The 14518-nt window shown below is 41.1% G+C and overlaps 1 protein-coding gene across 1 annotated transcript in view; it reads right to left on the reverse strand.

Annotated features, from left to right (window-relative positions):
- Window positions 1-722: 722 nt before the first annotated feature.
- The window catches only part of pla2r1 (phospholipase A2 receptor 1), a 29411-nt gene continuing 15615 nt past the window's right edge, over window positions 723-14518 (reverse strand). The window contains exons 19-30 of the mRNA XM_040010688.1: window positions 13438-13541; window positions 13217-13353; window positions 9479-9596; window positions 9222-9361; window positions 8301-8442; window positions 7880-8115; window positions 5383-5575; window positions 5123-5257; window positions 4048-4170; window positions 3796-3972; window positions 1866-1901; window positions 723-1624 (exon numbers count right to left, since the gene is read on the reverse strand). Of these exons, the coding sequence (XP_039866622.1) occupies window positions 1407-1624; window positions 1866-1901; window positions 3796-3972; window positions 4048-4170; window positions 5123-5257; window positions 5383-5575; window positions 7880-8115; window positions 8301-8442; window positions 9222-9361; window positions 9479-9596; window positions 13217-13353; window positions 13438-13541 (1759 nt within the window). The 3' untranslated portion in view covers window positions 723-1406. The remainder of the gene's footprint in view (window positions 1625-1865; window positions 1902-3795; window positions 3973-4047; window positions 4171-5122; window positions 5258-5382; window positions 5576-7879; window positions 8116-8300; window positions 8443-9221; window positions 9362-9478; window positions 9597-13216; window positions 13354-13437; window positions 13542-14518) is intronic.

A 14518-nucleotide genomic window follows, 5' to 3' on the forward strand; every position in this document is an offset into this window, starting at 1 on the left:
GTTCTTCTTCCGGTTTCGCCCTCAAGTACCGTGAACTTTCTGGTTATTTTCTGGCGTCTTCCTTTCACATACCCTGCCCAGAAAGGTATTTTACCCGGTTTACTTCGCACCCACTCGGTTGTTTCCCTGAATAATCGGGCTTTCGGGTGTTTTTTCATCTACTGTGAAAGTCCCGTGACAGCTAACAGCTGATCACCTGTCCTTTCATTTCTGTTTATTCTCTATTATTTCACCAGCTTCGTTACCGATAATTACTGCACACACACCGAGACCTTTGTGCGTTTTACAGAGATCAACAAAACACCGGGTGATTATTAAATTAAAGTTTGCCCTCAGGACAGTGAAGAAATTTATCAAGAAATTGTTTCAGGGTGAGATCATAAAACATAACAGATAACATTCAAGGGAAACCGATAGGCACGAATGGTTTCCTTTGATAATAAAAAAGGACAATGACCTTTATGGCCCTACATCATTACTATATCAATAACATTATTCCCCAGGCAGTCTGTAAGGACTCTGATCTCTGTCCCTCACGTCAATCTACGTTTTTAGATTTCTTTCTGGTAAAAACAGTAATGCCCAAAAGACAAAACATAGTTAAATACGAGATGCACAACCTCACTGTAGTTTCTGCTGGCATCTTTTAAGTTGGCCGTCTAAGAGGAAGTGTGGGTTTAACACCAGGCAAATTGAAAGTAAGTAATAATGAAACTAACAGGAACCATTCAACCAAATTCGATTTATTAAAACACAAATAAAACTGTGCAAAACATATATCCCTCTGTGTTCTTTTCGTCAGCAGCCAGAACCAAGCAAATCCATTCAGTCCCAGAACTTATTTGGTCATGAACAACATACAGCACGTACACATGAGAGAATAAAAAATGACAAAATAAGTAATACTGACAAAATACTGTACCACGCATACAGACCCATCAACAGAAGTCTGAATGAACAAAGCATCATTGTAAAGAATATTTTATCATGAATCGTACTCATGCTTGACAATGAAAGTGACTTTTTGCCCTGAAAAGAACCCAAGAGCATGTCTTAAATTATTCTCCTTAACACTGTTTACAAATCATAACAGAATAAATCCTGGATGACATCAAACGGAACCTCTTCAAACAAGTCCAAAGCTCTTTAGCGTCCCTTCTTGGTCTGTGTGATCTCTTAGTCCGTGGTCTTCAAGTGTCTTTGCAAGTGTTTGGTGACCTAAATGGTGCGAGTAAATGAAAACTAGAGACGCGCTCGAAACTGCTTGCCGTCATCATCTCACCACTGTCCTGAGGAGTCAGCATCACAGTTTTACAGTGCAGCGCGGCATCTGTACCTGACGGTGACAAGGTGACGGAGCACAGGAGGACAGCAGAGGCTTCGAGGAAGAAACAAGTCAACGCGTCCTACTCTCCCGAGGGAGGCTCCAGGTCTGCGATGAGAACGTTTCCATCTGACTCCGTAGCCTGCGAGTCCGTTTGCCTGAAATAAGCGCTGCCGAGCGTGGGGAGCCGCTGGAAACGTCCGGAGCTCCTCTTGTACAGAAACCACATTACCCCTGCCAGCAGGATAAAGATTAGCAACGCTGCCAGCACAGCAGCGGGGATGACACCGTGATGCAAACCTGAAACGCACAACAGCAGCTCTTATGTAGTCGTGCTCTAAATTTAATGTGTGAACCTCTTATTAAATAGCATGCAAAGGGCTTAAACACTGCAGCAGGAATCGCGGTCAGCATGTTTAACCACGTATTTGAGCTTCCAGCTGAACGCGGCCCTGCAACATGAAACAGCGTCCTCACACATATCAAACCTACGGAAAAACATTCAATGTTTTTAAGTTATTTAGCTTGAAATGCACTTTACCATTCAGCGGTTTCACTTCCACCTCAGTATTTCCATCTGGAAAAGAAATGCACAACCGTTTTGAACTCATCAGGTGAGAATATGCAGCAAAGATCAATAAATAGGAAAAGTTTATGCTTTCAAATGTTATGTTACGGTGCAGCAACAATTATCAAAAGAATCAATATGAACATTTGATATATTTTAGGTCTCAATAATGATTTCTAACCATTTCTATAGAGCTAAATATATAAAACAAACAGACAAACAAAGAAACCTGTGAATCCACCACAATGAACCAGTAAATACAAGTCAGGAGGGATTTAAGCTTTTATGTTGTTTAGTCCATGGTATGACCTCACCATCCAAATGCTGCTGCAGAAATTGAGAGTCATCAGACCAAGCAACATTTTTCCTATTTTCTAACGTCTTATTTTGGTGAACCTGCGCAAACTGTAGCCTGACAGGCGTGGCACCTGGTGTGGTCTTCTGCTGCTGTAACCCTTTGTTGTGTATTCAGAGATGTGCTTGTAACCTGTGGTTATTTGACTTACTGTTGCCTTTTTATAAGTTTGAACAAGTCTGACTACCTTTCTCTGACCTCTGACATCGACAGAGTTTTTCAGTAAGCAAGACTCTGTTAGTCTCATAAGAAAGGACTTGGGCCCACTATCAGCTAATGTACACGCCCATGTAAAAGATCTTGGTTTCATTTTCGATTCTACCCTCAAGCTGGACAAACAAATAAACTCAGTTGTTTGTGGCAGTTTTTTCCAACTCAGGAGCATTTCTAAACTCAAAAATATCTTGTCATCTAAAGATCTGGAAACCGTTATCCATGCCTTCATATCATCACGTCTTGACTACTGTAACTCTCTCTATTTAGGCATCTGTCACTCAAGCCTGTCCCGCCTGCAACTTGTTCAAAATGCAGCCACAAAGCTCCTGAGGGGTACCAGAAAGAGAGAGAGTATTACTCTGATACTCGCATTTTTACATTGGCTGCCAGTTAAATATAGAGTTGATTTCAAGGTTTTATTATTTGTTTTTAAAGCCCACCAAGCTTGGCTCCAGGTTAGATTTCTGATCTCCTTAGCCTGCACCTACCCACTCAAACTCTGCGCTCCTCCAGTCAGATGTTTTTACTGGTTCCACTCTCCCAGTTAATATCTAGAGGTGACAAGGCTTTCTCCATTGCCGCTCCTAGGCTCTGAAACAGTCTTTCCTCTTTCAAAAAATCCTCTTCCTCTTTGGAAATCTTCAAATCAAATTTAAAGACCTATCTATTTCCAAAGGCTTTTGGATCTCTTTGACACCTCATTTATTCTGTTTTAGCTATTCTCATCTTTTATCTCATTGGACGATGTATGCATGTGTATATGTAATCATGTATTTTATGTTCACGTATGTGTGCTTGTGTGTGAATGTGTGTGTATGTGTACACTTTTGTATATGCATGTGCATATGTACACATACATGTATATTTCTACAAAGTATATATAAGAGTCTGCCTGTGTGTGTATATATGGATGTGTTACAATGTATCCCAAACTATCCTGCCTTCCCTGTTTTGAAGTTTGACTTGTCCACGTTGAGAGCATTAAAATGAGCTGCAAACACAGATGAGCATGGATGGATGGATTTCCAAGAGAAAGCAAAATACTTCACCAAATAGTTGCTTGCTTGATTTGTGTTCAGAAGGAACTGCTCTACTGTTTTCACCCAAAACACTGAAAACTGGCTGTCAGTCGGAAAACCAAAACACTGAGCTGAAAGATGTAGAAATAATATTTAGAGTTTGATTCAAATCTTCCTCCAGCAGAGTGAACAAGGAGTTTACTTTTATGTCTTGTATCTAATCTTCTCTGTACTCCACTTTTGTTATAATGTCAGTTCTTTTATTTTCTTTGTGACTTAGGTGCAGATTTTGGGAGCCTGTGATTCACGTTACCTGAGATGATTTTGCAGATGAAGCCAAGCCGCTCTGTGCACGGTGTAAAGTGCCAAGTACCATCAACTACCCTAGTAGTGACACAGGAATCCTCAGTCAGCAGCTTGGGGTTTGGACCTTTGTGGGGCCAGTTGGTGAACTCCATTGGTGAACCATCTACCCAGGCCATAGAGTCAGCTAAAAGCAGATTCCTCACTTTAATGACACGACTTTGTGTTTATCTGATGGTACAGAAAAGCGACTGACTCTTACTGTCAACATTGAAGTGCATCCCCAACCATAAGGTCTGGGGAAGGAACCTCGATGACCAGAGCTGCTCCATGATGAAACGGTTCTCTGTCTCATCCTCAATGGTCAGGACATCGGAGGTGTTGACTAGTGGGTGACAAAAACAGAAACATGACACACTCACGATAATTAGTGTTGTAAAGGAATGTGAATATGACGAAAATATTTATTTGCTTTCTTACTAAAAGGCAGACATTTGAATTTAACCTTCATTTTTGAATGTAATATATGAGCAGATAAGCTGAGAATGCTAGCCTGACTTAGAAGAGATAGAAGATAGGAAGCAGGGTGAAACAACAACTTGGCTCTGTCCTGTTATAACTGTGAAGTTGGCAGGTGAGAAGAGACGTCTTAAGGAAAAAATCAAAGAAAATACCAGACAAATAACCCGCCGCAAAAAACAAAACAAAACACAGCTTAACTTTACACTTTACTTTTTATTGCTGTGGGTGGATGTTATCTTTGCAGAGAGACAGGCTCGTTGTTTCATCCTGCTTCTGAACTTCTTGCCAAGTTCAGCTAAGCTTCATTAATCTAGGTGCTGCATGTGGTCCTACAGTGCTGTGAAAAAGTATCTCCCCCTTTTCTGATTTCGAGATTTTTTGTCAAACTCGGATGTTTCAGATAAGCAAGCACATTTTAATATTAGAGAAAGATAACCTGAGTAAACACAAAATGCAGTTTTAAAATGATGGCTTCAGTTATTAAGGGAAAAAAGCTCTTCAGATCTATTTGTCCCTATTTGAAAAAGTAGTTTCTCTCCCTGGTGAATCATGAATGAACTGGGATTAACCACACTTAATTTCACTAGCCACACCCAGGCCTGATTATTGGCAGACCTGTTGAATCAAGAAATCACTTAAATAGAACCTGTCTGACAAAGTAAAGCAGGTTAAAGAAACTCAAAAAGCAACACGTCATGTCACAGTCTGAAAAAACAGCTGAGAAATAAGATCATTTACAGCTATCGGTCTGGAAACATTAACAGATAGCAGCTGCGTTGGTAGTGACTGTAAGTCATATCCGACGAATAGCTTACCTTTATTCCTGCAGTGCTCTCTTGACTTCTCAAAACTACGTTTCTCCGCCACGGACTCAAAGCTGTAACAACCATGTCCAAATTTCACCCATGTGGAGGGACACGCCATCACATTCGCGGTTAACGGTTTATTGCCTGCGAGGGACAGCAGGAGAAGGCAGGAAATGGGTATTTTCACACATTCCGCTGTGAACTACAGAAACCAAAAGCTGAATAGATGCAATGTCGGGTGCACGGATTTTCACTGAAGTAGCACCGACTTGGCTTGGAGGGACTTTGGGGAACATGGCACAGGGCTCCTGGCAGCAGTGTTTCACAGTCAGCTCGCCGCCAGCCTCCATTCACATCCATGTACACGCACTCGCCGGTCTCAAAGTCGTCATCGTCGTCGGCTGCGTCCCAGTGCGTGTACACTGTGTCGCTGCCATCCGACCACTGATAATTGATGCCGCTCTGTAAGGAAGCACAGTCACAAAGTGTCAGTCATGACTTAACTTTAAATAAGAAGCAACCAAAACGTTCCTGCAATCAGTGCTGACGCTCGCGTGGATAAACTGTCATTAGCGCTGGCTTTCTACCAGTGTGTCAGGTGTATTTCTTCAGACCAACACACATTTTATTCTATATTTTACTGCATAAAACCATCTGTTGTGTTATATATTTAAAAATCAAAACACTTTATTTAAGGAGATATATGTTTCTGAGGAAGCATCTAGCTACTGGTCAATGTATTACTGACTAAAATTTGCTAAAATTTAATTCAATTTATTTATACAACACCAAATCACAACAACAGGCGCTTGAAGGCGCTTTATACTGTAAGGCAGACCCTACAATAAAAATGAGTAGCTGGCTTATCTTTAACATGATTAATAAAATACATATAATAGAGGAAATCAGCTCCTCACACACTGTGTTCATTTGTCTTGACGCTCACGATATTTTACAGTGGCTAGGAAGACTGACGGGAAAACACGTGCCCACGAGATCTCTACATGGGCAACACGCCAACAGAAATCTCACTAAGGAATAAGACAGTGATATCAACTAGAGTGACGTCCTCTAGTAAACGATAATCAAATGCTTTTGCTTCAACTCCGCTAAATCCCACACACCCAGAAACGTCTAAATATCACTTCCCTTTGTCAGCAGAAGTCCACAGCCTCACCTATCAGGAGTCACAAATCAGATCCCATGACACTGAAACAGGTCCCTTTAATCTGATTGTTCAGACTGTTAGAAAGTAGGAAGTTGGCACACAATGCTATCTCAACTGTGTGACAGCAGTACACTATATATACACCAAGGAGGATATATTTTTTTGGTTGTGTTTACATGTGTGAGGCTCATTCTGGTTGTAAACATAACGGTTTGAAAAGTTTTTAATGCATTCTGCTAAAAGGTATGTAGTGTGGGTTCATGTTAAGAAGCTATTAAAGATTGGCTTCCATCCACCAAAGTCTTCAAGGCCAACTTAATGATTTATTTAAAACTCACAAAAAGCCTTATAAGTGTGTTGTGTGTAACATATAGAAAGTAGTGCATAAAGATTTAAAATGTCATGTCACACTTTCTGACCTCTCTTTGAGATCAACAGATCAACAGCTTTATGGAGCTATTTAAGACTGTTTCTTACTGCCAATGTTTGTACCGACAACATAGAAGCATACAGAGAATAACGTATGGGGATTCTAAGTATCACGTTTTAGTTTTCCTTCAAATATCATGTCATATTTGATGTCTGATATCACTTTTGCATTTCATGTCTGCCTTTCTTTCAAGCAGATCCCAAGATGCTTTATTTTTTCTGGACTACAAAGATCTTAAAGTACATTTAAAAGGAACAAGGAAAACAAAGTGAATATATATATATGTACAAAAACAAATACTGTTTACTTAAAAGCAAATACTGTCCACTGAGTGAGCTGCCTTGGGAAAGGTTTGCACTCTGAGTGCTTCGTCTGGTGTAATGTCTTCGGTTTATTGCTTATTATTCTGTTAGTGTGCAGCAATAAGGATGTGCTGTCATTTTGTGTCATCATATGTGGTTGTGCTTTGAGGTTAATACTGATTGTTTTGTTCAGTATTTCATTCTCACTGTTGCTTTCACAACTTGCAACCTTTTCATCTGCATGCTTAATGATCTGTAACCTTTTAGTCTTGTCCAAAGAAGTGGACTTTTCTGCAAAAAAACAAAGTGTGCAAGGACAAAGTGAGCTTTGCTGGAAAAGATAATAACATTTTAAAAAACCCACCAAAAAACAACAAATGTAAGTTAATTGAAGTTAAATCTTTGAAGTTTTCCTTCTTAATAACAATTAAATTGAATGCGTTAAATCGGAAGACAGAAGCTTGGTAGAAATGCTTTTTAACAAAAAATGTACTGCATAACTCTGAACTCTTCACACTGAGGTTTTGCAGACATGTGACCACTAACCATGTGGCGCTAACTTGATGTGTGATGTGTGTAGGATCACGTGAAGATGGCCCCAGTCATACAGGCCTAGAGACTGCTGTGTGACAATCTAGTTGCTAGGGAAAAATGTGTATTCCCCAAACAGCTGACAAAAACCTGGTGATTGTGATTTAGCCTTTAGGCTAACCAGGCGCACATAACTAAGAAAGCCGTTTAGGTATCGGAAGCAGTCTGTGTATGTCCAAAAAGAATTTGTTTAAAGATACACACAGTAATATCTCACACAAACACACTACAGAGGTATACAGTACATAACAGATAAGAGGATAGAAGGTACATACGTCTACACTGTACAGTCCAATCCAGTGCGGCGCTCCCAATCTATTGACAAGGAAAGTAAGGAAAGCCTGGTGGTAGGCATCTGTAACGCTCACAAGGTCAGAATCATGGCCTTTGCACTTATTCATCGCGTCGTACCAGCTCAGGTTGCCAGTCACAACCTTGTAGTTGCGGTTCCTGTACTCAATAATTTCTGGGAGAAGGTGGTGATACGAGTGGGTGGGGCGTTTGGATGGATCTGTGACAAGAAAGCAGGGAGGAGTGTGGGGAGAACTCAGGGTTCAGCATGATGGATTAGTTCATACACAGCTAATGGATCGCTAATTAGCTTTGCCATCCATCCATCCATCCATCCATCCATCCATCCAAACCTTCAGAGCAAAAAAACAAAAACCAAAGATAGAGAACCTGAGGGAGCCTTACCTTGAGGTTTCTGACATACAAAGCCATACCCGCTCTCGCTGCATTTCTCGTCGTACCACTTCCCCGTCAGGTGGAAGTTGTGGTTGTTGGACAGGACAGTACACAGAGGCTCATCAGTATATCCTTGGAGCCACGTGTCTTCCTGAGAACATAAAGAACCACTACTAAAGAACTACTGACAATAGCACATTTATTAGCATGTGTCACCTCTGTTCACGACAAGCTCGTTTCAGGAACAGTGAATCACTACCTCCCAGTTGACTGCCCCAGAATCACCAGATTTTCTTTAATACGATAACTTTAGCATATTTAATAAAGTCAAACAAAACTTTAAACTATGAAAATGTCACGACTTGAGCCCAAAAACTGCAATCAAATCAACTTTATTCATACTCCAAGTGTCTAAAGCCAAAGTAATGAGATGAACGAATACATTTTGCACAGCTTTAATGAATTATTCTTTTTTTTGTATTCTTCTTCTGGCTGCTCCCTTTAGGGCTCGCCACAGTGGATCACCTGCCATCATCTCACTCTTTCCCCTCATCCTCCTCTATCAGACCAGCAGTCTACACGTCTTCTTTCACTACATCTATTACTCTTTTCTGTGGTTTTCCTCCTTTCCTAATGGCTGGCAGCTCCATATTCAACATCCTTTCTCCGCTATCCTTCCTCTGCACATGCCCAAATCATCTGTGCCTTCCTTCAAATCTCTGCACTGGAAGGGCCAGTTTTACAGCAGTGGGAGGAGCCATTTCTCCTTATCTAATATAAAATGACTGTAATTTGGATGTACTAAGCTCTCACAGGACAAAAAGCAAGGTACGTCCTACATATTCACACAGTCACAAGCTCATATATTAAGAATATGCTAGCAGTTCTAGCAGTTAATAAAGTGAACTTCAGGTATTTTCTACAGCTTACATTGAGAGGGTTCTTTGGTTCTACTGGAGACCAGTTGGTGTAGCTGACTGGCCTCCCATTGGTCCATTTCATGGTGTCCTCATCTCGCAACCCAATCCACACACCTACAGCACTTCCCTGGAGAAACATGGTGATGAAGGCTACAGAAATGATGACATGACAGGAAAAAAAAGTGGAAATAAAGCTGTTTGTCTTCTCAGGCAGTGATTGTGCAGCGAATCATTGACGCATGGTTGTGCAGTTCACTAAGACTCTACCTTGTTCAATCTCATCTTCTATGGCAACTAGCGAGCCTTGAAAAGAAGAGCAGATGGACTGGGCATCTTTCCAACTCTTTCCCTCTTTTGGACTGGTAGGGAGGTGAAGCAGGAGACACTGCCAACACACACAACCACACACACAAAACATGAATGCAAATCCCAGATCACTGACAGGACTGTTGTTTGGAGTGTGCACGACTCAAAGATACAGAAGTCAAAGCATGTAGGAGGGAGGAGGTAATGTAACCACAATGTTACTGGTTAACAAAAAGGGAAAGTTTCAGCAACAAGAGCTCTGCTTCTTGATTCAATTTGAGAGAAATATGGTCGCGTTACACGAGGAAATGACAGCGTCTCTGTTGTATTTTGAAAGCAGTTAAGGTTTCTCTGACTAAGGAGTTCAAGCCCCATTAACTATGAACCAAAAGGTTGAGTCTCTTTGTTATTATCGTGTTTCTCTCCCTTCTAGTACTGTGCAAAAGTCTTAAGCCACCTCTCATTTTTTTTGAGTTTTCGAGGAAAGTAGGAAATAATTGCAGCAATTTTTTAAATGCATAAACATACATGGAATTACAGCATATAAGGCAAAAAAATAAGAAAGACAACAATTAGATACTTTCCAGATGGCATTAGATGTTGGATCAAACTCCAACGCTACTTTTCTGCCTTCATAATTGCATTAATTTTGACAACATTCCCAACATCCCTGTCTGAAATCCAGTCCCAAACCACAATAGAGTCTCCACCGTGTTTTACAGATGCCACCAGATGTTACAGATGTTGTACCTCTCCTGATCTTCTGTGTAAACACTGAAATTTGGATTCACTTCATCAGTCCAGTTCTTGTGTAATCTGGCATACCTCAGCCTTTTCTCCATGTTTCCCTTCCTTAGGAATGGCTTCTTGACAGCCACCCCTCCACTGATAACATTTCTGCTGAAGCTTCAGTGAAAAGTAGATGGATGAACTGAAGGGTCAGATGCATCTCTCAGATCCTGTGTCAAGTCTTTACCAGATTTTTTCCTATTGCATTTATTTCAAAATAATGGTTTCGATGACGCCAAAAAATCCACAATTTAAACAATCATTCATCATCGATTGATATTGCTTCATGTGAGCATGTGCTGGTTCTTGTGAGGTTGATGCAGCTCGAGTGCTGTCAGGGTGGGGGTGGGGGGTGGGGGGAGGGGGGCTGCTCTTTAAAAACACAACAGTCCAGAAACAGTGAATGGAAACACAAACATCCTGCTTTAAACCCAAATGCAGCTGGGAATTTAGAGGAAGCACAGACGGTAAAATGAGCCACTTTTGTGCAGTTTGCTCTTCGTAATAATAATGTCGTAGCAGTGTCGAGTAGTGTGCAATACACGGATTGTCAACAGATGCAAACATTTTATTTCCTACACACCTAACACAGTTTATTAATAAGATATACTGTACATATTACTTAACAGTGAACAGTTACAGATTGCTGAGGTGACTGAACTGGCAGATTGCCCGGTTCCTCTGTGATTAGGGCGGTGACAGCAGGTTTGCTTTGAGAGGCAGTAACTGCCAAAGCAGATGATTTACTGAAAAGAGCGACTATTATTTCCTGCCTTTCATGTTCGCTGTAGCGGTTTTTACTCGGTGTTCGACGGTGTTTAGGCTACTTGTGGGAAATACTTGCACACATTTGGTTTTGGTATCCCTGCCAGCATCTGTGAGCTCTTCTAGTAAACGAAATGCATTTGTAGAGAAGTGGCTAAAGCGCAGCTGCAGGTTTTTGGGAAGTTATCTTGCAAGTATTCACCTTCTCACCTTTGTGAAAAGGGGAAAGCTGTGAAAGGCCATGGGTGTCAAACATTAGGCCCGGGGGTCAGAATCGGCCAATACTCCAACCCAACCCACTGGACATCTTTGGGAAATGTGAAGGAGGAAAAGACTTTGGACATTTAACTGTATTTTCATAAATCTATATTTGAATATAATCTATCCACAATAGAAATTTCTGGGGTTTTTTTTTACAATGTGTCCACAGTACAATAAATAAATAAAATAGAAAAGTGTTGTGAATTAACAAAAACTTCCAGCTTTATAATAACAGAACAGTCTGGGCAATGAGCTACCAGAAGTTTTTTCTGTAATTTTAAATATTTATTTTAAGAATTGAAGCCCTGACAGTCATGCTGACAGATTGCTTTGGTTGCTTTTTTAAACATGTGGTTAAACTGTTGAAATTGCACTTCTTTTTCTTATACTGACCTATTGCAGGGATTAAATATGCAGCTAAAGTTATTTATACTGACAGAAAGGGGATTTTTACTGGTCCGGCCCACTTAAGATCATAGCCCGCTGTGTGTGGTCCCTCATATAAATGGCTCTGATATCCTCGCATTAGGCAATCGCTGTGTGCAAGTTTGATTCAGTCCTGATCAGCATGAGGAGCAGCAATTGACTGTGGCATAAATTCATCTGGTGGGATAAACTAAAAATTACAATGTTGCACGTGAAGATATAATGTATTTTAGGTATGACACTGCACAAAAGTATTATAGATATATATCTGAAATTTTAGTTGCCGACAACAGCATTAATAAAAGCGCACATATGCACACATTCTGAGCTGCTGCTATTAAAGATATGCCAACTTAACAAGCTTAGAAAGCTGCAGTGTCCTTGCACGAGTCACCAGATTAGGAGAGTTACCACAGACTAATGCAAATGTCTCATTATCTGTATTTGAATATATGCGTGCATGTGTGTGAACAAGTGTTTATAAGGAGCTTGGAAAGAAAAGCGTCTGGACTTCTTTAAGTTGCTTGAAGACGTTTCACCTCTCATCTGAGAAGCTTCTTCAGTTCTAAGAGTCAAAGGGTGGAGAGTCCCAGATTTCAGCCAGGGTTTCGGGTGAGCTCATTGTGAAATCTGGCCCCACCCTATCATGTGATTTCATTAGGTCAGATGGCCCAGGGTGTGAGTGGGTGTTAAGGCATCTGGGAAGGGAAATCAAAACTGGATTATAGATGGCAGACAGTTGGTGTCGTAAACCACCACTTCTGTTCAAAGATGGTCGCTCACAGTGGACATAAATGGCTTCTTTCACTCCTCTTTCAAAACCATCTGTCCTCTCTGTCCAAAATGTGAACATTGGCATCCTCGAAAGAGTGACCTTTGTCCTTTAGATGCAGATGAACTGCTGAGTCTTGTCCCGTGGAGGTGGCTCTTCTATGTTGTGCCATGCGCTTGTGAAGTGGGCTGTTTGGTCTCTCCAATGTGGAGGTATGGGCATTCCTCGCTACACTGTACAGCATACACCACATTGTTAAGTTTATGTTTTGGAGTTTTGTCTTTTGGGTGAACCAGTTTTTGTCTGAGCGTGTTGCTAACGCCCACTCACGCCCTGGGCAATCTGACCTCAGGAAGTCACATGATAGGGTGGGGCCAGGTTTCACAATGAGCTCACCCGACACCATGGCTGATTGTGACCCACACCCGTTTTCACACCTTGGCTCATGTGATTAGGTAGAGGATCATCAGGGGGTCCTATGTCCCTCTTTGGGGGGTTACTCCCACTGGGTTTAAATCTGGGACTCTCCACCATTTGACTCTTAGACCTGAAGAAGCTTCTCAGATGAGAGGTGAAACGTCTTCAAGCAACTTAAAGAAGTCCAGACGCTTTTCTTTCCAAGCTCCTTAGACTACGATGACCTGGATGACTGAGAACCTTCACAGACAGCAAGCGTTTATCTGAACCTTGTGTCCAAAGTACAGCCATTTCTCCGGGCATCGTCCAATGTAGTGCGGTTCCCGAGGGGTCTCCACCACAGACACAGTTTCTCTCTTGCACACGTATCCATGGAGATCACTGCATCTGCTCAGTGCCCACTTCCCTGCAACGTACAGAGCAGATCTCAGCGCTGGCATAGGGTAATACACGCGAACGAGGGCGAGCGTTTCCATGTGCACGCGCTTACCTGACGAAGAAGACATGGTGACACACGCCCTTCTTCTCCGAAGATCATCGCCAACAGCCACTTCATCAAATTTCTGAAAGTCTACTGTAGTCTTGTCACTCCACCTGCAAATGAATACATGAAAAAAAAAATTGTTAATGAGGATTGTTACACGCCTGAGTGCTCTCACCTTAATAACCCCATTTTTCATTGGCACTAACCTCCACCTCATTACCTGTGACTGACAGGGTTTCACTGCTGCTGTTTTCATACTTAATATAATTGGTTTTAAAGCTAACATTAACAACTGCTGGCCAATAAGTAAATGCAGTCATGCTCATACAAGTGAACTGGAGTAGATTTGCCCATTACAAACTGTGCTGTGAGCCACCGTACCTCAAACGCCTGAAGCTGCAGCTGTGAGCCTCGATATCGGTCATGTTTCCATGTAAATATTGGACAAATTTTAACCCAAAATTGGAAAAAGAAAATGCAGTATTGAGGTACGAACGCAGTGATTTTCTCCACGTCAAAACATCAACTTAAAGAGATGATGTTGTTACTGATGGAAACATGTTCTTTATGTTACTGTCTCCTCATGAGACCACACAGATGATTTCACTGCAGCTATTCTAGTCACTTTATGTAAGTGACTAGAAGTAATTTAAGTAGAGACTTAAGTGATGGACAGTGAAGATTAGCTTTAAATTTTATTCACAATTCTAATTTATTAACGTTTGAAATATTTTGCAATTTTGTGACTTTTTCCAACTTCTGTTTAAGTTTTTTTATTTTAAAAAAAATGAGCTTTTTTCTGTTTTTTCCACTGTCTTTCACCCACTTTATGTCCCTCCCCCCACTTTAAAGGCCAGTTGTTTATACTGCTTTTCCTTAGTCATCTAAGGCCCATTTCACCAAATCTGCAATAGTTTGCAGCGTGAGTTCATTTCTTCTTCCTCGCTTTTACAAGTTTCACAAACTGAAACAGAACACCACACCTTTACGCACAGGCCTTCGAAAGACCTGCATTTTATAAATCACGTCTGACATTTATAAAATAACATCAGCATTTTTTTCACTCACAGTAACAGAAACAGGATAC

This window comes from Simochromis diagramma, unplaced genomic scaffold (genome assembly GCF_900408965.1).
Source record: "Simochromis diagramma unplaced genomic scaffold, fSimDia1.1 OVJJ01000603.1, whole genome shotgun sequence".
Lineage (NCBI taxonomy): Eukaryota > Metazoa > Chordata > Actinopteri > Cichliformes > Cichlidae > Simochromis > Simochromis diagramma.